Source organism: Carettochelys insculpta, chromosome 4 (assembly GCF_033958435.1).
Source record: "Carettochelys insculpta isolate YL-2023 chromosome 4, ASM3395843v1, whole genome shotgun sequence".
Lineage (NCBI taxonomy): Eukaryota > Metazoa > Chordata > Testudines > Carettochelyidae > Carettochelys > Carettochelys insculpta.
In genome coordinates, this window is record NC_134140.1 from 82043963 (window position 1) to 82071431 (window position 27469).

At 43.9% G+C, this 27469-nt stretch overlaps 1 protein-coding gene across 1 annotated transcript in view; it reads right to left on the minus strand.

Annotated features, from left to right (window-relative positions):
- FHDC1 (FH2 domain containing 1) overlaps window positions 1-24463 on the minus strand; it is a 54353-nt gene extending 29890 nt beyond the window's left edge. The window contains exons 1-4 of the mRNA XM_074991896.1: window positions 24343-24463; window positions 18101-18728; window positions 4427-4488; window positions 1005-1107 (exon numbers count right to left, since the gene is read on the minus strand). Of these exons, the coding sequence (XP_074847997.1) occupies window positions 1005-1107; window positions 4427-4488; window positions 18101-18583 (648 nt within the window). The 5' untranslated portion in view covers window positions 18584-18728; window positions 24343-24463. The remainder of the gene's footprint in view (window positions 1-1004; window positions 1108-4426; window positions 4489-18100; window positions 18729-24342) is intronic.
- Between the last annotated feature and the right edge of the window lie 3006 nt (window positions 24464-27469).

Sequence of the window (27469 nt, forward strand, 5' to 3'; positions counted from 1 at the left end):
ACTTTTTATGTTTACTTTGTGCACTGACTACACATGAAGTGAGGTTATGATTCAGATTCCCCTGTTGCATATAGTTATTATTTCACCATTTTCCATTTTATCTGGGTTCTTCCACACACAATAGAAAAAATCTTTTAAAACACCTTATACATATTGTACAGCCATATAAAATTGGAGAGGAGAGGGGGATGGTTTCAGGAGCAACTTCAGTACCCAAAACTACTTTGAACTCCATCTCTAAAGTTAATTAAGTGCATTTCAAAAATCACAACACCCTTTTATATACAAATCCCTTAACTTCCGCTGTAGATCATTCCCTGTCAAAGCCTTACTGATGTACATGTTATCTCTGCACATGACAAAGTAGCAAGATTAAGGTAAGGGTCTGTGAGTACAATTAATGAGAGCTGTGGGGTGGTGATGGTGGCTGAACTACAAGCATGTTTCTTGCTGAGCTCATTGTTATCGTTGAGCATATAAATATTAGGACACTGAAATGATATGGCATACAAGTCGAAGTTGGTCTGAATGCTACCAGTCAATTTCCTGGTTTTTAAAAATTGCTGTTACAGAGCTTGTGTGACACTTGACTTGAGTGTATCAGACAAATTGGCACATTTAGGATCGTGGATTTCTCAGGCAACACAGAAACAAACAACACTCTAAATGAAGGTCCAGGGCAACTATGTTCAGTTCCAAATGTAGCACGTCTGCACCTGCTGCAAGAATGTTTAGCAGTAATTTACAGGTTGTAAATGAACGAACAAAGCCACCTTATCAGTGCTTTAACTAAGAAGTGACAAAAAATAAATAGTTTAACTACTTGTTAGGCAAGGAATGACTAAACCCCCCACCCTTGTCATCTACAGGCCAAATATTTGCACTTAGTGGCTTTTCATCCATAGATCTCCAGAGAGTTTTGTTTCCCCTTTTGGAGAGAAAATAAGAGCTATTCTGTAGAATCCCTGGAAACAACAGCCACTAAATAATAACCTGTTACTTACCTCCTCTGCTTCTGGCAATAATTTAAGGAATTCACGCAGCATCTCAGATCCACAGAGATCACTTTTTCCTTGACTGATATCTTCAATTATGGATCGAGGAGGCCTTTAATACACAATTAACCAATTACATTTCAAATGCCTGAGTAACAGCAGTTACACACTGGAGAAAAATACACCTCTGCTATGCATATAAACTGTAATAATTAGTCATGCATCAGTGTTCACCTCAGCATTACTCTAAATCAACATTCAGCAATGCCTCTACTGAAGAACACTTTTCTAATCAGTGCATAGATGGCATACCATCAGCAGCTTGCTCTTAAAGTTTCTTCATCACATAAGAATGGCTATTTTGCATGAGACTAATGGTCCAGCTAGCCCAGTATCCGGTCTTGTGAGAGTGTCCAATGTCACATGCTTCAGATGGGATGAACAGAATAAGGCAATTACTGAGTCAAACATTCCTTTTGCCCAGTTCCAGCACCTGCCAGTAAGAGGCTTATGGACACCAGAGCCGTGTCTACACGTGCATGCTACTTCGAAATAGCGGCACTAACTTCGAAATAGCGCCCGTCACGGCTACACGTGTTGGGCGCTATTTCGATGTTAACATCGACGTTAGGCGGCGAGACGTTGAAGCCGCTAACCCCATAAGGGGATGGGAATAGCGCCCTACTTCGAACTTGAACGTCGAAGTAGGGCACATGGAGACGATCCGCGTCCCGCACCATCGAAATAGCGAGGTCCGCCATGGTGGCCATCAGCTGAGGGGTTGAGAGACTCTCTCTCTTCAGCCCCTGCGGGGCTCTATGGTCACCGTGTGCAGCAGCCCTTAGCCCAGGGCTTCTGGCTGCTGCTGCTGCAGCTGGGGATCCGTGCTGCATGCACAGGGTCTGCAACCAGTTGTCGGCTCTGTGGATCTTGTGTTGTTTAGTGCAACTGTGTCTGGGAGGGGCCCTTTAAGGGAGCGGCTTGCTGTTGAGTCCGCCCTGTGACCCTGTCTGCAGCTGTGCCTGGCACCCTTATTTCGATGTGTGCTACTGTGGCATGTAGACGTTCCCTCGCAGCGCCTATTTCGATGTGGTGCTGCCCAACGTCGACGTTGAACGTCGACGTTGCCAGCCCTGGAGGATGTGTAGACGTTATTCATCGAAATAGCCTATTTCGATGTCGCTACATCGAAATAAGCTACTTCGACGTAGGCTTCACGTGTAGACATAGCTCAGGAGTGCCGGGGTCTCTTGACAAATAGCCCTTGAAAGACTCTCCTCCATGATCTTATCTAATTCTTTTTTTTTTTTTAATGTAGCTATATATTTTTGGCCTTTACAAGAGCCACTGGCAACAAGTTCCACAGGACAGCTATGCATTTTGTGAAGTGGTACCTCATTTTGTTTTAAACCTGCTGCCTATTAATTTAATAGGATGACCCCTGGTTCTTGTGTTACGTGAAGGGGTAAATAATGCATCCTTATTCATTTTCTCCACACCATTCATGATTTATATAGGCTATCATATCCCCACACTGACTCAGAGTCATATACTTTCTAAATTTAGTTCTTTTAATCTCCCTTCCTGTGGAAGCAGTTCCACATCCCTAATCATATTTGTTGCCATTCTCTGCACCTTTTCAAATTCTAATATGCCTTTTTGATATGGTGCAACCAGAACTGTATGCATTATTCATGGTGTGAGCATACCATGGTTTTATACAGTGCCTTTCTGTTATTTAATGTCATATTATCTATCCACTTCCTAATGTGTCCAAACATTGTTAGTTTTTTTGATTGATGCTCCACACTGAGCAGTTATTTTGACTCCAGAATCTCTTTTCTTGAGTTACCTTATAGACTAACGGAAAAGTTTTGAGCATGAGCTTTCGTGAGCACAGACTCACTTCATCAGATGCTGGTCTTGGAAATCTGCAGGGCCAGGTATAAATAAGCCAGAGCTAGGGTGGGGATAAGGGTTAGCTCTGGCTTATTTCTACCTGGCCCTGCAGATTTCCAAGACCAGCATCTGATGAAGTGAGTCTGTGCTCACGAAAGCTCATGCTCAAAACTTTTCTGTTAGTCTATAAGGTGCCACAGGACCCTTCACTGCTGTTACAGATCCAGACTAACACGGCTACCCGTCCAATACTTTTCTTGAGTTGTAATAGCTAATTTAAAACCCATCATATTGTATATTTGGTTGGGATTATGTTTGCCAATGTGCGCCAATTTGCCTTTATCTGCACTGAATTTCGCCTACCATTTTGTTGCCCGGTCATCATCCAGCTTTGTGAGACTCCCTTTGTAACTTGCTCAAGTCAGCTATGGTGTTAACTAATTTTTTAATCAATTTGCAAGCTTTGCCACCTCATTGTTTATCCCTCTTTTCCAGATCATTCATGAAAATGTTGGACAGCATTAGCCCCAGGACAGAGCACTGGAGAACACTATTTACCTTGCTCTATTCCAAAAACTGACTATTAATTCTTAGCTTTTCTTTCCCATCTTTCAACCAGTTACCAATCACTAAGAGGACTCTTCCTTTTATCCCATAAATGCTTAATTTTCTGTAGAGCCTTTCGTGAGAGACCTTGCCAAATGCTTTCTGAAATCTAAGCCCACTGTTTCGAATGGATCACCCCTTTCCACAAGTTTGCTGATCCCTCAAAATTGTTATGGACTGCTGAGATATGATTTCCCTTTCCAAAAGCCATGTTGACTCTTTCCTAACATATGTTCAATTGTGTGTCTAATAATTCTGTTCTTTAAGACAGTTTCAGTTTGCCTGGTACTGAAGTTAGGTTTACTGGCCTGTAATTGTCCGGATTGTCTACAATTTTTGTTTGTTTGTTTTTTGTTTTGTTTTTAAATACACTATTGTTCCATTAGTTACCTGTCATCTGGTACCAGAGGCTGATTTAAGAGACAGGTTACATACCCCAGTTAGTAGTTCTGCCATTTCATATTTGAATTGCTTCAGAACTGTTACGTGACTACCATCAAGACCTGGTGACTTATTACTGTTAAACGTATCAGTTTTACTCCTCTACTACCACATCAGTCTCAGATAGCTCTTCAGATTTGTCAATAAAGAGAATGGCTCAGATATGGGACTCCCACTCAGACCCTCTCAACCCCCATTCCATTCTTTGTTTATAAAGAAAGAAAACGAACTGAAGAACATCTCACACTGAATTACATGAAAGTTTACGGCTTTCTATTTCTGCATATGAAACTTCAGCTTAACTGGCAAGGCAACAATTAAATTGAGCTCATTAAAACACAAGAGTTAAGTAAAACTGGCACTCAAACATGTTTTAAAGGAACATTCCATCATGACATTGTATTCTTTATTTCTCATATGGCTCAATGTGTAACCATTTCACTTGAATGAAACTTCAGTTAATTGTATAAAAAAAGAAATCTTACTTTTTGAATTGTTTGAGAAATATCCCAATATTCATACTTCTTTTTGAATCCAAAATGGAAATCTGAGAGAGAGAGAAAGCAAGAGACATGACTCCAGTAGTACAGATTGGAACTCTCTCATCCAGCCAACTGCATAATCAAGCATGATTTTAGTTAGCTGCATGGCCACTTAATGTATGTGTCCAAGTTTCCCATGGTCCCATAAAGTTCATTTACAACCACCTCTCAGTGTTCTGTGCTGCTACTTAGCTCTCATTAACGCCTAAATGTCTCCTAAGAGCCAAGCGAGCAGTGGAAGTATTGGTAATGTGCTAGAAAATATTGATCTCCCATTGTCCAGAAAATTCTCTCATCCAACACCAGTCAGGTCCCAAGGGTGCCAGATGAGAGAGGATCAACCTGTACCTGTCTGAAAACCTTAAAATACACTCTTCCATATATTACTATAAAAAGTATCATTGATACAACTTTCTGTACAAAAGAACTGGCACCAAAGCACAAGTCAAATGATCAGGGTTCATTAGTGAGCAGAAAAGAAGTGATCTATTGTTAAACTAGACATTACTGAAAAACATGTTAATGAGACAATTAAGACAAAGCATGTAACAAGCTAGATTTTTACATAGAAACATAGGGCTAAAAGAAACCTCAAGAGATCTGCTAGCAAGTCCATCCTTGTGCTGAGGCAAATATGAGTAATACCATCCCTGACATACATGTCAAACAGTTATTCAAAACCCCCATTGATGCAGAGTTCACAATCTACCTGAGTAACCTACGCCAATATGTAAGTATCATCATAGCTAAAAAAATTTCCAAAACCTAACCTAACTGTTACAGAAGATTAACAAATTAGTTCTTGGCTTAATTTTTCTTTCAGCAGAGTTGAAAAACAACTTTCGAAGGACAACATCTAACAGCCCTTAGCACATCTGAAGACCTATCATATTACCCCTCAATTTTTGTTTCCTCACAGCCTGGTCTACACTAGGATATCAAGGTAATGTACTTATGTCACTGAATGGTATGAGAAATCCACATCCCTGAGCAAACTGATCTAACCTGAAGTAGATAGTGCTAGGTCAATAGGAGAATTCTTCCATTCACCTCTGACACACGGTTGACCTACACTGATAGAGGACCACTTCCTATTGGCATAGGCAGTTTCTTTATTGAAATACAACAGTGGTAGTTTAACACTGAAAATGCTAAGGCATTGCAGACAAACCCAAAACCAAACACAGACTGTTTTGTACATTTGTGTACTTCTTCCTCAATAGGTCAGGTTTTCTACACTCTTTACCATTTTTGCTGCTCTCCTCTGGACTGTCTCCAATTTGCCCAATCTTAAAGCTTGGCTCTCAAAACAAGACACAATATTCCAATGCCAGCTAGACTGGAATCAGTTTTTTTCAAAAAAGCATATATATACATTAATGCTGCCCACTGGTGACCACTTAACTAAGAGACAGACTATAACAAAGGTTTGAAGTTCCATGATCTCCAGGTACATAATAAAATACACATTTCAAAATACCGTTTTTTTCCCCCAAGAGTAATTTATCAACTTAATACGACCCAATACTTTAAGAACCTAAGTACGAGCCAATACACAGTATGGATTTAATTCATACGAATGAATGGTCTTGCTGATTAAATGAAAGGATTTAAAATTGGTTCATCAATCTGACATCAGTATTAGATATAAAGAATCCTCACATCTTCAGCTGATCTGGATGCAGTGCGCCATGACATTAATTTGGTCTCAGCACTTTTCGTGGTACAGATCTGTTAGGGTGGAAGACCAGTGAATTGTGCACCATGTTTACCAAGGAATACCATTTCTCAGCCAGTGATCACATGGCCATCAAAAGTTTTGGCAATAAGATTGCCAGTGGCTGACAGACAACATCCACTTGCATTATGTTAAGAACCTAGCTAGAGATCAATTTGCATTGTGCTTAAGGTATGTTCTCTTTGCAATTGTTTGTTTAAAAATAAAACAAAACACAGATTTGCTACAGAATTTTGTTATACGTAATTTTGGAAACCGAGTCCTGCACTCATGTTCCATTTCGTTCCCTGGCCAAATGACTTTGCAACTGCACATCTCTCCCAATGCCATCCAATGCATCTCTGCCAGTCCAAGTATTTTGCTTTGGTATCTCTTCACCTCCTTCCGAAGCAACTCTAACTTTCCAGTCACCCACAATGTTCAGATGTTCCACATTCCAATTGACAGCATATGTGATAACTGTAATTTTCTTTTGGTAGTCAATTTATTGATACAACCCCAATCGCTTGATTGGTATTGCAGACCTTGTTTATCTGGCGACTTCCAAGCCAGCATCTTTTAACATTCAATCGTACTGGCATCTGATTTCATTCATATTGTTGTTTTACGTTCAGAGCATCGTCATGCATCTGACCAGCCCTCTTCCTTTATCCAGCCTTGGGACTGCAAAATCATTTGGTCAGGGAATGAAAAGGAAGATGGGAGTCGGATTGCTTCTTAGTAAAAGAGCTTGAGGGGCATTGTTAGGATACAAACCAGTGAGTGCCAGAATGATGGCAGCAAGATTTGAAGTGAAACTGTTCAACTTCTCTGTCATACAAAGCACAGTTGGACCCAAACGTCTCAGGGAGATTGACTAAAAAACTGGAAGAGACATCCCTGCCAAGCATTGAGAGTGAGACCAATATTTCAAAAGAGGAATTAGAAAGAGCGGTGAAACGACCAAAGAACAACAAGAGCCTTGGAAATTATTAAAATCACGGGAGAGATGATCAAATACAGGAGAAGGTATAATCAGGAAATACACCAACTATGTAATCTAGGCTACGTCTACACGTGCAGCCGACATCGAAATAGTCTATTTCGATGAATAACGTCTACACGTCCTCCAGGGCCGGCAACGTCGATGTTCAACTTCGACGTTGCTCAGCCCAACATCGAAATAGGCGCAGCGAGGGAACGTCTACACGTCAAAGTAGCACACATCGAAATAGGGATGCCAGGCACAGCTGCAGACAGGGTCACAGGGCGGACTCAACAGCCAGCCGCTCCCTTAAAGGGCCCCTCCCAGACACAGTTGCACTAAACAACACAAGATACACAGAGCTGACAACTGGTTGCAGACCCTGTGCCTGCAGCATAGATCCCCAGCTGCCGCAGAAGCAGCCAGAAGCCCTGGGCTAAGGGCTGCTGCCCACGGTGACCATAGAGCCCCGCAGGGGCTGGAGAGAGAGCATCTCTCAACCCCGCAGCTGATGGCCGCCATGGAGGACCCAGCAATTTCGACGTTGCGGGACGCGGATCGTCTACACGGTCCCTACTTCGACGTTGAACGTCGAAGTAGGGCGCTATTCCTATCTCCTCATGAGGTTAGCGACTTCGACGTCTCGCCGCCTAACGTCGAAGTTAACTTCGAAATAGCGCCCGACGCATGTAGACGCAACGGGCGCTATTTCGAAGTTGGTGCCGCTACTTCGAAGTAGCGTGCACGTGTAGACGCAGCTATAGTGTGGAAAGAAGGGAAGGCACCTAAGGAATGGACAAAATCTGTGCTAGTGAAAATACACAAGAAAGGAAGTGCATTGGAGTACAAGAACTACAGAACAAATTGCCCTAACAAGTCATCTAGGCAAGGTGCTGATGATAATACTGATGGAGAGTCTGAGATCACAGATAGAAGAACATCTAACAGACTAGCTAGTGGGATTCAGAAAAGACAGAAGTACCATACAGCAGATATTGGCACTAAGATTGATAGCGGAGAAAGCTCGATGAAAGAACAAGAACATCTACAATTGCTTTGTTGATTTTCAGAAGGCATTTGACAGTATAGATCAGAAACTGACTCGGTCAGTGTTGGAGTCATACAGAGTAGACAGCAGACTGACACAGATCTTGAAAAGAGACAGTGCAGAGGCAGTGGTAAGAACATGCAAAGAGTTGGGAAGTTGGTTTAGAATGAGTAGAGGTACAAGACAAGGATATCTGATATTTCCAAGTGTCTTTGATCATGCACGTAGAGACACTGACGGACAAGATCAAGGAAGAGGTAGAAAAGATATCTGTACACGAGATGAGAAGTAACAACTTGAGGTTTGCGGATGATATAGTTACCATTGAGGAAGATGAAGAGAAGCTCGCGAGAATGGTGCAGGTGCTAAATGATGAAGGGAAGCAGTACGGACTGATTACTAACATTGATAAAACAAGAACAATGGTATTTGGAGATAAGGAAATAGAAAGGAAGATCGGTGCAGACGAAATCAAACTAGAAACGTACACAAGTTCATGTATATGGGGAACAACATGATCTATGATCTAGACTGTAAGAAGGAAATAGTCACTAGAATGAACAAAGGAAGAGTGAGTTTGAAGGTAATTGATAAGATCTGGAAAAGCAAAGCCATTAAATTTAGGAACAAAGCTGAGCATCTTGAAAATGTTTGTATTCAAGAGCATGTTGTACGGCTGTGAGACATGGGTGATAACAAAGACTTGAAGAGAAGGACATAGGCATTCGAGAGGAGTTATTGAAAGATCCTGAGAACAGGATGGATGCAGAAGGTCACCAACGAGGAATTATATCAGAAGATACAGCCGAAAGAGAACCTACTGCAGAAAGTTATACAATGGGAGTTACAGCTATTTGGGCATATCTGTAGAATGAACAATGAACAAAAAGTCAAGACCCTAGTATTCAGCATAATGGATGGTTTGAATAGGAGAGGCGGACCCCCACAGAGAATGGGTAGATGAGAAAGTAGATTGGTGTGGATCTAGTTTGCAGAAACTAAGCCACTCCATACTGGACAGGGAAAGATGGAAGGAAATAGTGAAGGAGGCATCGAATGCCAGTGGGTGCTGAGCCAGTGGTGGTTGTTGATGATGAATTCTGGAAACCAAGTGTAAAAGATGTGTAATTTAATTTCTCTTCCTAAGTGTTTGTAATCAAAAGAATGAGGCAGGGCTTTTTAAGTCCAAAAGTTGCACAAGTCCTAATGCAACCACAGCTAGGAATTTGAGAAGCTGGTAATTATCCCATTGAATGACATCATCTCATTTAACTAAAGTTAATATTTTACCATTGCAAATTTGGTGATAATAGCCTTAAAAATACAGTCATGAGATTTATTAGCACCAGGGAACAGTTTCTTGCCAACAGTGTCACCTGGCTGCCATAAACCACTTCAAAGACACAGATAAACAGGACTCTAATGGCTTCACACTGCATTTGACAGTTGCACAGATACCTTAGGCTAGCAACAGGGTCACAATAAAAAAATAAAATTAAATAAAATTAAAAAAAAACAATCTGCAATGGGGACATCAGGAGAAGTACCAAATATGTGGAGTTCTGAAGCCAGTTGTTGAAAATAAAAATGCAGCTGTATTTAGTATATTTCCAACATACTTCTGAATGTCCAAGTCAGTCTCATTTGTCAAATGACAAAACAATGAAGTAGATTTGAATATTTCAGAACTTTGGAATTCCCTTTCTTCTTGATTCAAAATTCATTACAAGTCTGAAAGAGTGTGATACAGAGAATAAGTTATTTATAAAATTAGATTACTGCTATCCTGAATTCCTACCAAATTCCTAACAGTCTAGCAAATGTAAACAGTCAGTCCCTCTCCTTTACTCATGGGACCACAGAGGCCCACAGAGTTCAATAAGTGAAAGTCCCAGCACCTACTGCAGGTTAAACTATCACTCCTCAGTGCACTATCTAATCTCCTTTGAAGGCAACGCTCATTGACCTTTCAGACTTCAGTTCTATTCTCCAATTGTTCTGCTCACTTCTAATGTAAATTTACCATTCTTTAAATACATTGTATCCTGTAACATTCTCATTCAGGCTTTACAGCTGTACAACAATAACCCTCTCTCCATTTGTGTAAGCCATATAAATTCTAAACCTTCTCAGAGATTATGTCCTACTGTTCATATTCTTTTTATCTGGAGTACTTACTTACCTCCAAACAACTCTGTACCCCAAACTGTATGCAGTGGGCGAAATCCTCACTGTTAGAGGCAATACAGCCTCATTGACTTCATGACACTACAGTTTTGTACCAGAAAAATCTAATTTTATTCTTTTCCTAAAGAGAACATATGTAACTACTGTTTTGGTATCAGTACAATATATCAAGTTAGTTCTATAACTGCACACTAGGTAAACAAAACCTTAATGGCACAGATAATCTGGACTGACATTTTAAAACGCTGGCCCTTAATCTGTGTACCAGGGGCTAACAGAATTTACATTTTTTATGTACATTTCATTACACTAATCCTTGTTCTGCATTCCTAATATCCATCCTTCACCCACTGGAGTTTTCCTTTGGTTTTCTTCTTGCTCAAGGGCACAGAATATTAGATCATTGAAACGTAAGACCGAAAGAAACCTTGAGTACAGCCCCTGTACATTGGCATCTGGCCATTCTTTTCATAGTGAGTTGCCTCTTGTTATTTGTCAACATTATTTCTTGGAATCTACCTTAATCTTCTCGTTGTGCCAAGCCTCCAGTATCATCTGCAAAGTCCGGTCAACACAGCATATGCCAATTCTTCCATATCATTTCTAAAGTTACCATAATAAAGCCAGTTTCAGTACTAACCACACTCTCATTTGATACATCATCTCAGTTGGAGAATTTTTGTGGATTATAACCATCCCCTTCACCAAAGCAGATCTCACATGATTTCTCATGACCTTTCCTAGCCAAGTCTCAGGGCTTCTTCTCCACCCTAATCTGACTCGAGGCTGCCGCCCTTCACAGGAGCGGCTGCTGCCCCTGACAGGAGCAGGGAACAGCTCCTGTTCGGGGTGGCAAGAGTCAGGTTGGGAGAACCGGTGGTGCCTGTCAGGAGCAGCAGCTGTGTAAACCCAAGACATGTGCAACCTGATTGCATGTATCTCAAGGGTTTACTGTATTGGCATTGGTTGGCTGATAAGGTTGTGAAGGCAGTGGTTGGTGGCATGACCTGAACACGTTTTAACGTGAAGAGTGATTTTTGTGTGTTTGTGTGTGCACATGCACCCAGTTTGAGACTCAGTAAAGTGCTTGACTTGGCAGAAGGATTTTTCAGAAAATCAGCCCCCTTTAAGTTTACAATATACAATGGCCAGCTGGGAAGACCAGTGCCCAGCACTGCACAACTGGAAGAACCGGTGCAGCAAGCATCTGTCTGTGCACTGGGCTCCCCAGCTGGGGAGTCCAGCAGGCACACAGCTGCTTGCAGTGTGATTTCTCAGAGATTGCTGGGCAAGCAGCTGTAAGCTCCCCAGGTGGGAGAAACCAGGGGCTGCGTGGCTGCCCCCACCACTTCCAGCAGCTGCCCACTCTCCCAACACCCACAATTTACACAAAATTTGATTTATGCAGAGGTTGCCTGGAATGCAACCACCCTGTAAATCGAGGAATTATTGTACTGGCTTTGCTTTCCTCCATATATGTGTCTTTAAAGACATTGTGGTCTCCCTTTTATCTGAATTCCAAGTGCAGTGACTGTTTTCTCACTGGGCCACAGCTGCCTTTCAAAGGGCTGAGGTACCAGCATCAACCTGGCAGTGACCAGCACTATTGGTGTGAAAATTATCCTTCATTAGATGACAAGAAAGAGAAATGCTTCAGTTTGTATGTTTCAATGGCTTGGAGTAGGTAAAAATACAAGCTGACTGTCAGGGATCCTCCCCCACTCTGGCACTCCGAGTGCAGAAATTGAGGTCCCACAAAATCTTCAAAACACTTTGCCTATACACAGACTTTACTTTAAAACTTCCCGGGGGTCACAGATCCCCTGGACCCTTGGGGAAGTAGCTGCCACCACCCAAGTGGGAAAAGACTCCCCTAACCTAGGAAGACACACACAAAATGTCTTCGTCAGGTACCCCAAGCTCTTAACCCTCCCTCAGAAGAGAGCTTAGACATAAGAACTGTAATTTAGTAGCTGACCTTTCAGTCTCAGGCATGAATGTATACAAGCCCTTCTTATGACACAGGAACACATCAATTGCTTTAAAACAGTGATTTATTCACAAAACAAGAGAAAAGTAAATTATGGGCTGCACTCAGCAAAAAATATTTTCTTGGGATTCAGCTTAAAAGTTACAGGGGAAAAATCTCAAGTCAAACAACAGCACAAAAAGAGAAAAACAGAGCAGCCAGTCTCACCAAATTCAAAATAACCATAACCTGACTGCTTCTAACTATACATTTCCCTTTTACTTACACCTCAATGGCTGGTTTTGTGATATTCAGGATATTTCTGATTTTCCTACCAAATTGCCTGGGAGACGACATCTCCCTCCTGGACTTTCTCTCTGTTGTCAGGCAGACAAAACCCCCCTGAAATCTGCAATTGCTCTCAGTTTAAACAAAGCTACTTCACTCCCATTTGCTCACTTGTACTCAAGTTACATCAGGAGAGATTAACCCCCTCCCTGCACTCATTCATGGCGCTGACCAACAGCTCAGTTCTAATAAAAACTTTTTTGTTGAATTTGACTAATTTCTGACAGTTAACTGTCTGACAAAGTTGCAAGCTAACAGTCAGTGTCTAGTTCAGCACCTCTGCATACTTACACATCAATGACTGCAGACTACCAGCTATTATTAATGAGGACATGACTGCTAAGACTCAAATCATCTGGGCTGTAGCAGGTCTACTGGTGAGTCTCTGGATAGCAGAACAGGGAGTCAATGATCACTGGGTCAGTGGCAAATGCAAGTTCCAACAACCAGTTCCTATTCTCCTGCCTGATACATACATATTTGCTGGTATCTTTCTTTCCTACTTGTGCTTTAAAACCACCAAGGGTTAGGATGATACCTTTTCTCAGGGTTTCATTACGGTCCATCTGTAACCGCTAGTAGAAGTTAACTCTATTTGCATTATTGGCAAACTACATGAGGAAGGTATGGAATCAGACTTTCATGAGTCACAGGCTAATCATCCACCAAGCCTGCAATACGTGTTGGCACTGGAAGAAAATATAACAGCAACCCTTGCTAGAGAAACCCACCAACATGGCCTTAAAACAGAAACTTAGTCCTCAACTTCCTTTTCTTCACGAGATAGTTAGTGCACTTTAGCTAAAGATGCAGACAGAAACCAATGTCCAGGCTTCTCAGCTACTTTAGCTATGACAGCTTTAGCTATGTTGTTGAAAGTTTGGCTGTTTCAGACACTCAATTTTATACTTCCTGCTAGCATGTGGCCTTTGCAAGATTTCATTGCCATTTACACCTCAGCATCCAAGACCAGCTCTTTGCAGTTTCAGTGACAAGGACATATGACAAGTTGTCGGCTTCAGTAGGAACACCCTCACATTGTGAACACGCAGACCAATACCTGGCTTACAATGGTTCCAATGGCCCAGTATTACAGGCCCCTCTAAACCATCCACAACTCTGGGTATGGCCCCTCACCTTGTGCAGTCCAGTGCCCAAGCCTTGCTGCCTGGCCAACATGCGCCGCTCACCTACAAGGGGCTGACTGCTGAGCAGCTGAGCTCTACCTCACAGGATGGAGAGGGCTGATGGCTCTGGGGGAGGGTGCACACAATCAGCCTGCCTCTTAAGGGGGCTGTGTCCCAGACTACTCCTCCCCCTGCACTTCTTCAAGCAGTCTCTGCTGCCGACCATGCACGGGGTGTCCAGTACTCTTGCCACTCACTACATGGGGTGAACAGGACACTGTGGTGTGGTGGTTCTGGGCTCTGGAGCCGTATGCGGCTCTTGGAGCCTTTAAATGGGGGACTTTAAGCTGCACACGTGCAATGCCTGCCACCTGTGCCATGCACGCGCCCCACCACTGGGTGGAAAAAGCGTGTGGCGGCAGCGGCAGCCCCTGCGGCTCTTGCCCCAGTGAGGCTCCTGCAGCTGTGGCCTAGTGTCGCTCCTGTGGCTCTCAACCTGGTGCAGCCCCAGCAGCCCGGTGCAGCTCCAGCAGCCCGGTGCAGCCCTTGCCCCGGCATGGCTCCTGTGGCTCCAGCCCAGAGCCGCACAGTGCTTGAGGTGCCGGCATGAACCCCGTGTGGGCCCGGCTCCAATGACTCACCAGCATATTCAGTTACAGTAAGCAGGGGGGTGCCGGGGTGCCTGGATCTGGAAGGGAGGAGGGTGCATTGAGTTAGAGTGGGGAGGCCTGGGGGGCCTGGCTGTGGGGAACAGGGAGGGCAATGAGTTAGAGTTGAGGGGGTGGCTCTAAGGGAGGGGGAGGGCACTGAGTTAGAGCATGGCAGGCAGAGGGGCTTTGGCAAGAACGGAAGGACTACAGACACAAGTGTGGAGATCCTTGAATAGTAATTGGACACCACTCTTCTAGCCCATCTACCCAGGGCCAAGCTGCCTGGGACTTGTGCACAGGACAGGTTTTCTTTGCCAGTGTGGGGAGCTGGAAAGAAAAGGCTTGGCTGGGCCCACCAGACAAGTGCATCCTGGTGGAGCCTGGCCTGGGTAGGCCCTGAATCCTACTCCACAATGGCTGATTGTACTGTTCCCATGAGATCGAAGCAATGGCGTGCTCAGACTGACCAACAAGGTCACCTCCAGTGTTCCCTGGAAGCTGAGCACTTGGGTGGCCAGCAAGGAGAGAGTCGGGTGCTGCACAACTGATTAGTAGAGTCCCTAGTGCCGGCAACTTATGTTTCCCCTAGTGGTGCACATGCCTTACGTGCTTGTAAAATTTATTCTGCCTAAGGATGGATAAAATTAGAGGGACCATTGGTCACCTCCCAGAAGGGCCAGTGAATGCAGCTGGGGGGCAGGGCACAGAGGCTGGGTATTTGGAAGGTCTGTCAGGGGGCACTCGGCAGTGGAGGGAGAAGAAAGGTTTCTGTATTTTGAGGTGCTAGGCATATGGGGTCTAGAGAGGAACTGTGAAGCTGTGGGGGTGGGCACTGGGCCAGGGATGTCAGCATGCAGGTTACTGCAGTTGTGGTGGTGGGCACAGAAAGTCTTAAGGTGCTGGTAATGGGGGTTTGTGAGGGAGTCTCCAAGCATAAGGGGGGGGGCACTGGGTGAGGAGGAAATATGGCATGGCACAGTGTGGGATTACCCCCAAGCAGTGCAGGCCATTGTTGGTCTGGAACCTGCCAGGTGTAAACAGTGCCCTCATGCTGAGCTGGGCAGGGCAGCTGCCCCAGTCGCACTGAGCACCATTGTTCCAGCCAGCTTCTTGCTCTGAGAACTAACACCCTCCCCCTACCTCCTATTGTCCCTAATGGGGGACCACATGTGTGGCAGGGGCCCACAAAAGGTTTAGCCAGCCATGCTTGGCATACGCACGCACACATACACACACACACGAAAAACTATTATTCATTCATCCTAACAAAAAAACCACACAATTCTCCACCTATCTGAAACACCTAAAAACCAGGATTTCATCTAGTTTAGTGGCGAGAACCAAGAATTATTTCTGCACTGAATAATACTGTATCCTTACAATATTTTACTTATATTGGACTTGCAACTCCCATTAATGTTAGAAAGAGCTGTAAGTCCGCAGCGTCTCAGAGGAGATGGGGGAAGAGAAAAAAATTCAAAACACCACATAAATAGCAAATATGACCTGCAAACAAAATGATTCCTTTAAAGATGGCAGTGATTTTATTTCAAACAAAATCTAAAATATCAACACTTCTTCCAGTTGGAATATCTCCTAACAACTTCATGTTTGTTATTACAGGTTGAAACTCTCTAATCCGGAACTCTCTCATTCAGCAACATCTGTAATCCAGCATGATTTTTATTAGCAGGATGACCACTTATCATGGGTGTAGCCACGCTTCCATGGGGCCCATAAAGTTTATGTACAGCCACCAGCCCTGGTTCTCAGTGTTCTGTACTGTTATTTAGCTGTAATTTACCCCTAAATGTCCTCTAAGAGCCCAATAAGCAGTGGAAGTGTTGGTAATGCTGCTAGATAATATTGACTTCCCATTGTCTGGCAAATTCTCTCATCTAGCACCAGTCAGGTCCCGGGGATGATGGACTAGAGAGGTTCAACCTGTACATTAAAGCTATTAAATTTTGTTAGACATTTGACAAACGATGTTGTCTGATGCTCATTGTTCCTTCTTCGTGACATTTGTCAGCAGAGATGCATTATTCCACACTTTGCTTGCTCTAAAAATTACTCATGGAAGTCTTTAAAGAACAGCCCTGTATTTGCTGTTTTTTAAATTACCTGGCCCCTCCACATGTTCTCAGTGACATAACCAGATCTCCATTTTTTGTTTCTTTAGCATTTGCAAGCAGTTAGCTACCTTTTCCTAATAACGGTGTGTTTGTTTGTGTAAACTTTATTTTAACACCCCTGTTGCAAGTCTCCTGAAGTCCCAAATGTTTTAAGTCAGTTCCAACACCTTTTTGTTTTCTCACCAAAGTTCAAAAGCATCTCCTGCTGACAGAATGGCTGTGTCTACACTCACCCCGCTTCCGGAAGGGGCATGGTAATGAGTGCAGCCCAAGATGCAGATGAGGTGTGGATTAAAATATCTTGCAGCTCATTAGCATATTCCCAGAAGATCTTGCTTCTGGAACATCCCCTTCTGGAAGCAAAAGCTGCCATGTAGACGGGGCTCCTTCGGAAGGAAACGGGGTCCTTCTGAAGGAAATCCCCCTTCCGGGAAGACCCTTCTTCCGCTCCTTACCATGCCCCTTCTGGAAGCATGGTGTGAGTGTAAACGCAGCCAATGATGTGATACCACTTTTAGTCTATGCAACTTATGTCTTTTAGAGCAGTGTTGTTCACTGCAACATAAGTTACGATCACTGACTTAAGCAGTAGTGTAGACTGGTCCTGAGAAAAACATTTGTTGTTGAACTCACATATTTATGTCCTTTCATTTTTCACTGTCTCTGAACAATCACATTAAGAATAAAACAGGAAGTCTTGTGGCACCTTAAAGACTAACTGATTTTATTCAGGCACAAGCATCTGATGAAGTGGTTTTTACCCACAAAAGCTTATGCACAAATAAATCTGTTAGTCTTTAAGGTGTCACAGGACTCCTCCTTGTTTTTGCAGATAGAGGCCTACAGAGCTATGTCTCCGAGACTCATTAAGAACCAAGTTTAGTCTTTTTACACTTGTATTAGGATGATGCTTTTATCCTCCTTCAAAATACATCATTAACTATTGCCCCTCTGAACAAGTACTGATGGAGAGCTGCCTACTAGATCACTTTGAGCTGTTAAAGTGTGTGCTTTCCAAAGTAGGACGTGAAGAGGAAGACAATGACATAATACAGTTATACATATAAAATAACGTGTGTGGAGCGTGAAATACCGTATATCTATTCTGTGCACTCCATGTCCCAGAATGAAGGTTTGTCAAGGACTAGCCACACAGAATCTACAATAGTCACTGGAGGCCCATTCTCTCTTCCTCAAATATAATATATTTTGCAAGTGATCAAATTAAGGGACTATCCTGAAGTAACTTATAACACAGACAGCCTTTCACAAACAACTACCTTTAAATAAAAGCATAAATCTAACAGTTTATGTTCTGCAGTTTTTTTAGGTGAAGTGGTAAGAAAACATATGGTGAATGGCAGCTGATCAGATTTCACATCACTTTCTAAGACAGAGTGAATAATTTAGAGCCAGAGAGAAACACAGAAATGCTACTTCCAAATTCTTACCTCATCTTTATTATCTTTAAATGATGATTTTGAAGTTCGACTTCTGGGGCCCTGAGGGCTGGTTTCCTCTTGCTGCCCAAAAAGCTCCTCGATTGTTTTTGTGTCAATCTGGAACTGCTGCCGTCTTGCAGCAATAGTCCAGATATTTGTTTTACCGCGGACTTGCTCTTCAGGAATTGTTTTCCAGAAGAAACTCCGCATCCTCTTTTTTTTGCTTTGGGGGCCATGCCCATTTATGAACTGTGGCAAAGCAGGTGGGGTTGGTCCTGGAGGAGGAGGAGGAGGAGGAGGGAGAGGTGGGGGTGGAGGTGGTGGTGGCACCCCTGGTGATGGAGGCGGAGAACCAGCACCTGTGTCTGAACATGGTGGAGGCTGAGGCACTTGTTGTTCTGTTGTTGTGTCTTCAATCATTAATCCAGTTGCAACTGAAATAGCCCCATTTTCTTTATCATTGACCAGGGAGAGACAATTCATAACATGCATTTTAGTCTCTCCTCTGAGGAGAGTTTTATTTCCCAGGGTCTCCTTGAAACATTGATCGATGGAGTAGCAATTTTTGTCAGATACTTTCAAACTCTAAACTACCAGCAGAGAAACTAATGCAGGAGTCCTGAACCATCTTCATCACCTATAATAAAAAAACAAAAAACAAAAACACAATGGTGAAATTGAGATTAAAGTGACTGGATATTTTCCACTAGTACAGACAGCAATGTGTGAGTGGTCGATCCACAAAATTACATGAAAAGCCACCGTTCCAAGTTTTAATCCAAATGGGAGATTTTCCAGAAAACAAAGTTCTTTACAGCCTAATTTTGTAAAATGTACGTACATCCACAATAAAAATGCCAGTAATTATAGGGAATTAAATAAAATTAAGAACTTTAAAGAACTGCATGCCCCTGAAGAGGCCAGAAGTAGGGTAATGAAACATCTATTCTGGATTCAATATAATTTTAAAAGAAACAATATTTATCCCAAGCCATTTCAACTACTCATTTTAGATTAAAAATATCATTACACATATTTAAATATGGAGACATAGAACATACTTATACATTGGCAAATGAAACACTCTGCTTCGAGCTTTTACTGTAAACATTTTCCTCCTCATGGGTGAATCGAGATAGTGAATCATCCCAGATGGTTCAAGAATGTAGCATTTGGCTTTCTTTGCCCTTAACATTTTTCATGAACTTTTCATGAATAAAGTCTACTGAGTCTCAAAATCCTGGATTCTTAATAAAACAGTGCCATATTTATGGTTACCAATACTGACCATAAAAATGCATCTTTAAAACAAAATCGTCAACATCTACATTTTGTCTTTGTCATCAAATGTCATATTACAATACATTTACCAAAATTTCCAAGAGAGACTGCAGTTTTATTAAAATGTATCTTTATAATTTAGCTCTCTAGATTACTGTAGCTACCTCAAAACAAAACAGCAGTCATGTAGCACTTTAAAGACTAACAAATGATTTATTCGGTGATCAGCTTTCGTGGGACAGACCCACTCCATCAGATCAATCAAGTACAAAGGACTGAAGGAGTAGGGTGAGGGTTGGGGGATGTTAAGTGTCTTGCCTGAGATAACATCCCCCCCACCCCTTGCCCACCCCCTTCAGTCCTATGTACTTAATTTGTCAGTTTTCATTGCAATTCTTATTGGACCTCTGTACTCATAGATGTCAGTCTGTCCTGGAAAAGCTATTGATCTGAAGAAGTGGGTCTGTCCCATGAAAGCACATCACCGAATAACTCATTTTGTTAGTCTTTAAAATGCTACATGACTGCTGGTTTGTTTAGTTACAATACAGACTAACACAGCTATCTCTCTGTTACTATGTAGCGACCTCAGTAAGCACAGATCTCATTACAGGTGAAATAAAGGTAAAAAACATGAACTGGAACCCAAAAGTACACAGCTTAAGATCTAAATTTGTATAGCTATATGAAATAATCTGGTAAATTACTCTGACAAATGCTTTTTTTTATTTACATTGACACCTGTCAACTAAAGATGATGAAAAGAACTAGACAATGCTTCAAATTTATGTCAGGCTATCATCTATGCATGGAGGTCGATACAAACCCTGCTACATTCATTTTCTCTGAGCGCCACACAAGAAATTAAAATATCTAATAAATTCAGATGCATTAGGAAGAAAGAACAAAGTCAAATCCCAATCAAACACGATTGGATAAAATGATTTCTCTAAGTCCAAATGTTAACCATGTGCGACTAGAACGTCAGATACATTACCGCAGTGGCTCTCAAATTTTCTGGACTACTGTACCCCGTTCAGGAGTCTGAGGCCCAAGCCCCATCACCCAGGTCTGAAGCATGTACCCTTAGCTGTGAGGAAGGCTCCCCTCCTCTCCACCATGGTTGCACGGGAATCCATGCAATTGCCACTGTCACCCCCGATACACTTTTAATGCCCCTAAACCTGTCCCTGAACCTCATTTGGGATCATAACCCACAACCTAAAAAACACTGATCTAGAGGAGTTGAGGTACCTTGTGTATGCCCTTGTTGAGAACCACTGAATTAAAATACTGGGGGTGGGGAGGGAAGAGATTACCATCCAACTTCTACCTGTTGAGTAAAGTCTACTATGTCAGCTAACTTCAATTTTTGGATATTCCCACTTCTGTGGAAAACTCAACAGCTATTATGCATTCATTAACAGTTCATAATAGTCTTGGACATTAGAACCTGTTCCACTGAGGCAAGAACAGAGTAGAGACTAAACTATCCAAAGAGTGCTGTGAAGCTTCTAACTTTTTAGAGTGCTATAACAAGTCAGAAGAAGGTATCTTATTTCATGCAGATGAAATATAAAAGTCAAACAGAATGCATTACTAAGTGGCACAAGATTTCATAAATGGCCAAAGCCCTGGAACACAGTTTTCCATCCCATAAGTAGAATTTTATCAAAAGCACTACACTTCCCAAACTGTTTTGGTCACTTCTAGAGATGGGACCTTTGCTAGACGCCACAGAGATAGAGACCGACAGGCATTTGGAAGGATTTAAATTTTGTATCTAAATGTTGAGGCTTGTGCCCTATTTTAACCAGTTGAATAGCTCTACATAATCCCAAATGAAGCCTCTTATTCCACAGACTGGCAGGAGTGTTGTAACAGCTGTTAGACTCTACACGGATGAGTAGAGGAGATGGATAGTATGAAAAGGAAGTGAATCATATATTCTATTGCCTTTCCTTGGGGGAAGTAACAAGGAACAAATGAGACTTCTCTCCTCTTCTGTAAGAATAAGCCCATGAACAGAAGAGGGAGTAATCATGTACCTAAGAGTAGAGACTGTTTTAAACCCACCAGTGTACAGCGCTGCTTTGGATAATGGCAATAATAATAAATTTATTTTTCCCATAAGCAGAATGAAGGGGGAAAAAGAAGTCTGGAATGAATGTGTGAAAGACCACAAAACACACAGAAGCATTCTGCCATTGTTTTCCCCCAGATAAGCATAGGCAAGTAGAAGCAGTCACTTGCTCTTAACAGAAGCCTAGTCAGTAGGCTGAAATACAGAGGAATATCAACGTTCCTCTCCCAAAGAATCAGTTTGTGGATGCACCATAATACTAGCTACTAATGTGGTAGGGAGAGGGGGAGAGAGAGAGAGAGATTTACAGACTGGGACACTGCACAATTTACAGATATCATCAGCAGGTGTTCTCTAGCCCCCAGCAGGAAGCAGAGGGAGGGATGGGCTAAAACAGCAGCAATTCCCACAGCTAACTAGGGATTAGTAAAACACACTACCAGCAGGATAGTGCTCTAAAAACTTAATTTGATAAAAATGAAAGTGGGGTTGAAATTTTAGATGGCACGATAGAAGGGGATAAAGTATGAGACCAACACTTAAAAGACTTCCAACATTACAATCTGCATCTTTGCACATTTTTACATCCAAATCAGTGTGAGCTGCAAAACACAGTTAAAGTGATGCATATTTAAGAATGTTCGTATTCACACCAAGGTACGCATATTTACTATTATCAGATCTGTAGATCATACTTTCCCAAGGAAGGAATACCAATATTTTAATTCAATAGAGCACTTTATTTTTGTCTCATTCATGGAGGTTTTGTACAGAACTTCTCCCATAACCATGCTTCAAAGTTGCAACGCAATACGTTCCACAATTCAAAGACGAACATTGAAAAAAAATTGTTTCCCAAACTCACTCCATGGAGAGAGACACAAAAATTGCATACATAAATCAATGGTGAAACATTCTGCATACAAAGTGAATTGTAGAATTAATAGTTGCTCCCTTTAGTACAAACCTCCTTATTCTCAACTAAATATATTCCTGTATAAGATACCTCAAACTCCCATTAAACTCCCACTGCCTAAGACTGCACACACACTACAATCCTGACCACAGTACTCAGATGATGGATCTCAACAATGGCTATACAAAGAAGTCAATGGAGTAACTAGTTGCCAACCACAGTTCAAGCAAAAGAAAACACTAGCATGTATAGCTAGAAATCTACCCTGTCAAAATGTGTATTCTAAAAAAAGAAAGGCTCATTAAATAATCACCACAGCTTCAAATATGAGCACAGCATATACCCTGAGAAAATTCTCAAATGAAACACATCCCTTAAAAGTGGGGCTGAAAAGACAAAGCCTGGGTTAGTGTAGTGCCCCGGTAACCCTGACAATGAAGAAGAGCAACTGTGTGGCCAGGCCACCAGACAGCACAAAGACAGTTTAATTTATGACCTAGCCCTTTGGTTCCAGGGATACTTTCAGACAATGTTAAAAGATGGAGTGCTAATATTTTGGCTAGGGAAATAGGCGAAAAAGGTTTGTCCTGTGTGCAAATAAACAGGCCCGTGTGTGCACACAGAGCTGCCGTAGAGGACCACCCAAGGGGCCGTAAAAAGGGGTTACTTACAGGTTGCTTTTTAACTGAAGGGCTCTCTGCATGGTCCTGCAAAGCTCGGAACCCTTGAGAAGAGTTGCTTAAAGCCGAGGTCCGGTTAGGGAGCCAGGCGCTCTGCCGGGCGCACACGCGCTCCCACGGGAAATAGCAGCGACTTGATTCAGCTAATTACAGCTGAGCCAGCAAGTGTATCTCGTGGGCCGATTCCTCCTCCTCCTCCTCCCCGGTCAGCGGCAGAGAAAAGGCTCAACCGCCCCCTTTCCCCATCTGCCTCCGCTCGAAGGGTCCTGGGAGGGGCTATTAAGGACCCCCCCCCGGCGGGCGAGTCCCTTCGCTGCGCGGCGCAGCCCTGGCGCTGGGGTGGGGGTGAGCGCGGGCTGCGGCGTGTCCCCTCCCCCGGGAGATGCTGCCGGCGGCCGCCCTGCCCCACGCTCAGCGCGCGCTCCCCGCCCTGCGCACGGAGCTCTGTGCCAAGCCCCGCGGGGTCCCGCTCTGCCCGGAGGCGGCAGGGGCCGCCACAAGCCGGGGCCGCCTCCCCGTGCCTTGGGCTGACCACCGACCTCCGCCCCCCGGAGCAGGAGGGCGCCCCCACACGCGCGGCTCCAGCCGCGGCTTCTCCGCCCGGCTCGCCTCACCCGCTCCACGGGCTGTCGCTGCCACGCCGCCCGCGGGAAGACAAGGGCCGCGGCTCGGCTCGGCCCCGCACCGCCACCGACCGCATCCCTCCCCGCCCCACCCCCCGCCTGCGTGAAAGCTCCGGCCCCCCTCCCACGCTTCACCTGCAGGGGGCTCGCTGCTGAAGCCGGGACCTGCTCTCCCCGGGCTGCCCACCCCTTCGCAGGAGCCCCGCCAGCAGCAAACAGCCCACCCCGGGGCACCCGCCGGGGGCTCGGCACAGGGGCAGTGGCGCAGCTGCAGCGCCCCCGCCTGGAAGGGGGTTTCCCTCACCGCCGGCCCGCGCGGGGCGCTCAGGGGCGCTCAGCCCCGCAGCCGCTGCCGCGCTGGGGCTCGATGGCGGCGGCTGGAGAGCGGCTCGGCGGGGACGCGTAGCTCGTTTCAAGCCGCGGGAAGGGACGCGAGAGCTCCCTGCTCCCGAGCCCGAGCAGCTGCATCCCGCCCGGCTCCCAGGCTGCGGCGAGGCGTACAGGCGCGCGCCGCGGCCGCAGCGCGCTCGGCTCCGGAGCAGCCCAGGCAGGGCCAAGCGGGCGGCGCGCTGGGCAGGGGGCAGGCAGCCGCCCCGGGGTCAGTCTCGCAGCGCTCGGTGTCACTATCGCCGAGCGGGACCCGCTCGCCCGCCGGCGGGACCCCTTACCTCCTGTGCCCGCGGCTCCCCTCCGCGGGGCGGCGTGAGCGCGCCCGGCCTCTTCCCGCTCCCGCCTGCCTCTGCCGCTGGGCTCTTCCCTGGCAAACCGGGAAAATGCCGCCACCTCCGCCCATCTCCCTGCCGCCGGGACCAGGAAGGAGGAGGCAACGCGCAGGCGCAGCGCTCTCCTGGGCCGGCTCAGGTGACTTTGCTACCGGGGGCTGCAAGCGCGCAGCGAGGGACACGGGAGCCGGGGGCCGCTCATTGCCTCTGTGGGCAACCTCGGGCTCCCACTGAGGTACGGGTCTCCTTTGCATTCAGGAGCAATGCAGCATCATGCCCGCGCTTCGCACTTGTACCTGCAGTTCTGTCCTACCCCATTGCGTGGGCCAGAAGAGCAAGAAGGAATAATGGCCCAAAGGCTGCGGTCTGGGTTTTGAACCCATGTCTTTTCTAGGAAAAGGCATTATGCGAGGTGCAGACAATTAAAATACTTGCATCTTTACGACATTCGTCTAAATAAATGCCTATGGAGCACCATGTGGCAGGATCACCAGTACTGTCTACTGGTCAAGCCCCCTTGCCCCGTCATAGATCGTTAAGAGTTAAATGGTGTAGTATGGCTGCAATGACATGCAGGGAGGAAGGGCAAGGGTGCCCCCCCCCCCCAACTAATTGGGGATAAGCTGGTAGAAGGGACAAGCATAAATTCTCCCACATAACAGGGCAGTTGCTTATGGGCACTGAATGGAATAGCAAGCGTCCCACAGGGCCCTGAGTTAGCAGGAAGTACATAACGTCAGGAGGAGACCACAAAACTAATGATGCAAGTTGAGGGAAACAAATTGCAGCCCAGTCCCAGGAGGTAAGCAGGAGACTCCTACTGTGAGGAGGGAATAGAGACAGAGAAGTGGTCCTAAAACAACCCTGACTACGCAGCTTGCCCAGGAGGACTGCAGACTCCTGTCATCAGGAGAGCCATGACAACTGAGATAAAAGGGCAGGCTTCATACGAACTGCAAAAGCTTGAGGCATTTTTTATGTATTTGGGACTCTTTGTTCTCCCCTGCCCTGATATCAGATTTTTTTAATAAATAAGACCTAAGGAGAGCATTATTGGGTCAAGCTTCATGAGTGCCTGAAGTCGAGTTTCTGGCTTCCTGAGAGGGGAAACTGAGGCAAGGAGTACCTACAGTACCACACTTACTCAGCAGGGGGTGCTACCACACAGGCATGCTCTAACACAAAGCCATTTCCCATTTGCTCACACACAGGACTCACCACACTTTATCAGAGACAAGTTTGTCATGGGAGAAATTAATCTGTGCAGGAGGATTAATCTTTAGTTAAATGCTATTGCCAACATTGATGTCATTGTAACTGTTTATATAGAAACAAGGCAAAAGTCTTTTGTAAACAAACAACATAGCCCTTAGAAGGCTGAGTGTTTCAGGAGATGAAACCTTTACACACTCCATCCTTGTTTCCAGATGAGTATTACTCTTTCCATTCCCCTCTCAGTACTTCCTCCCCTCTGAAGCAATACTCGGGATCTCAGTAATGTCACTAACTGAGCAGATAAAACGGGCATGCAAATAAATGCTCAGAGATCATTATTAGAAGCGGACTAAGACCAAGCCCTTTCTTTTTTGGGCTCAGAGTTGCTTTTTAGGACAGAAGGAACTTCCAAAAACATTCCAAGGCTTTGTCTGAATTGGGAAATGTACTGAAGCACTGGGAAGCAGGTGTACACATACACCCTATTATTCCAGCATAAGGATGTCCATATGGGTTAGAAATGTTCATACAGGGAGTCATACTAGTAAATTCCCCCTTGAAGACAACCCTAAAAGTCCTAGTCATTATTTTAAAAGGAATGAAGCACAATTTAAAATATTTAAAACCACTTGTATGGTTTTATCTGCTACTTTAATACTACTATCATGTTTCCCTGCTTGCTGACATTTGAAAGCTGTGTGTGTAAACAGAGGGAAAAAAGAGGCCACACACCTTTATAACCATTAAAATACACTGACTAAAAGAAGGTTATTACATTTCAACCCAGTCTCTGCAAAACAAATGCACAAACTGAGGGTCTGACTGGTCAGCATGTACGTCCATGAATAAATTTTTGTTCACATTTGTATCCTACTGACTAAAACTGCTACCGTGGCTCAGGACACATTATGTTAATCTTCGTCAGGGCAAAGTTTAAGAGATTACTATCTAACTACATAAATCAAAAGATGGGCAAGAAAATGATGCAATGAACTATTACTGGTGGATGAAAATTAGCTCTGTGCCAACATTCATGTCTAGTTTTTCCTTCCTACTTCCAAATGTCACTGGCTTCTGTGGAGTGGAGGGTGCCTTGATATTGAATGTACTGGTTTTTGTGAAGCCATTCATGTGTATATGTGTTCACAGGATTGGGAGCTAAGACCAACCACAAGGGGCACATCTCCTGCTGACATAAAAACATACAGATTCAATAATTTGAGGTGCTACTCATTTACCCTATCACAGAATTAGGCCAATGTTTTCTGAATAGCTTTTTTTCCCTTTTCAGATAAGAACATGTTAAATATTTTTCAAAATATGAAAGTACTGATCAGTTCTTGAGATTTTCTTTTATGACCTTTTTTATTCTTGGAAGGGTAGCTGAAATTTGCATTCTTGCCCTCAAAAGTTTAAATAAAATAAGTGTCCTGAGAAAAAGGCCTTCTCCACTGATTTAATAATAACAAATATATAACATTTTCATTAAAATGTAGTATTTTTTATTGTTAAGACTATACTAGTTGATCTCTTGGCTTCTTGAAAAAGCAAATAACAAACCAGAATGAACCTATCAAATTAAAATCTTAATTAAATAAATCAGATAAATTATTTTGTTTTTCATTCTCAAGTAGCCATGACAACAAGCTGTAATTCTAAAATCTGAGACACTATGACATATGTGTGGTCCATCCATACAGAAACAAGCTGTTTAATTATATGGTATATCATTTCTATCCCTTATTGGTAATTTCCCAATGCTTTTGTTTTGCAAAGATGTTCTTTTGCCAGACAATCAGATATAATTACAATCTTTACATATCTTCAGATATAATTTACAATCTTAGCAATTTTGTTC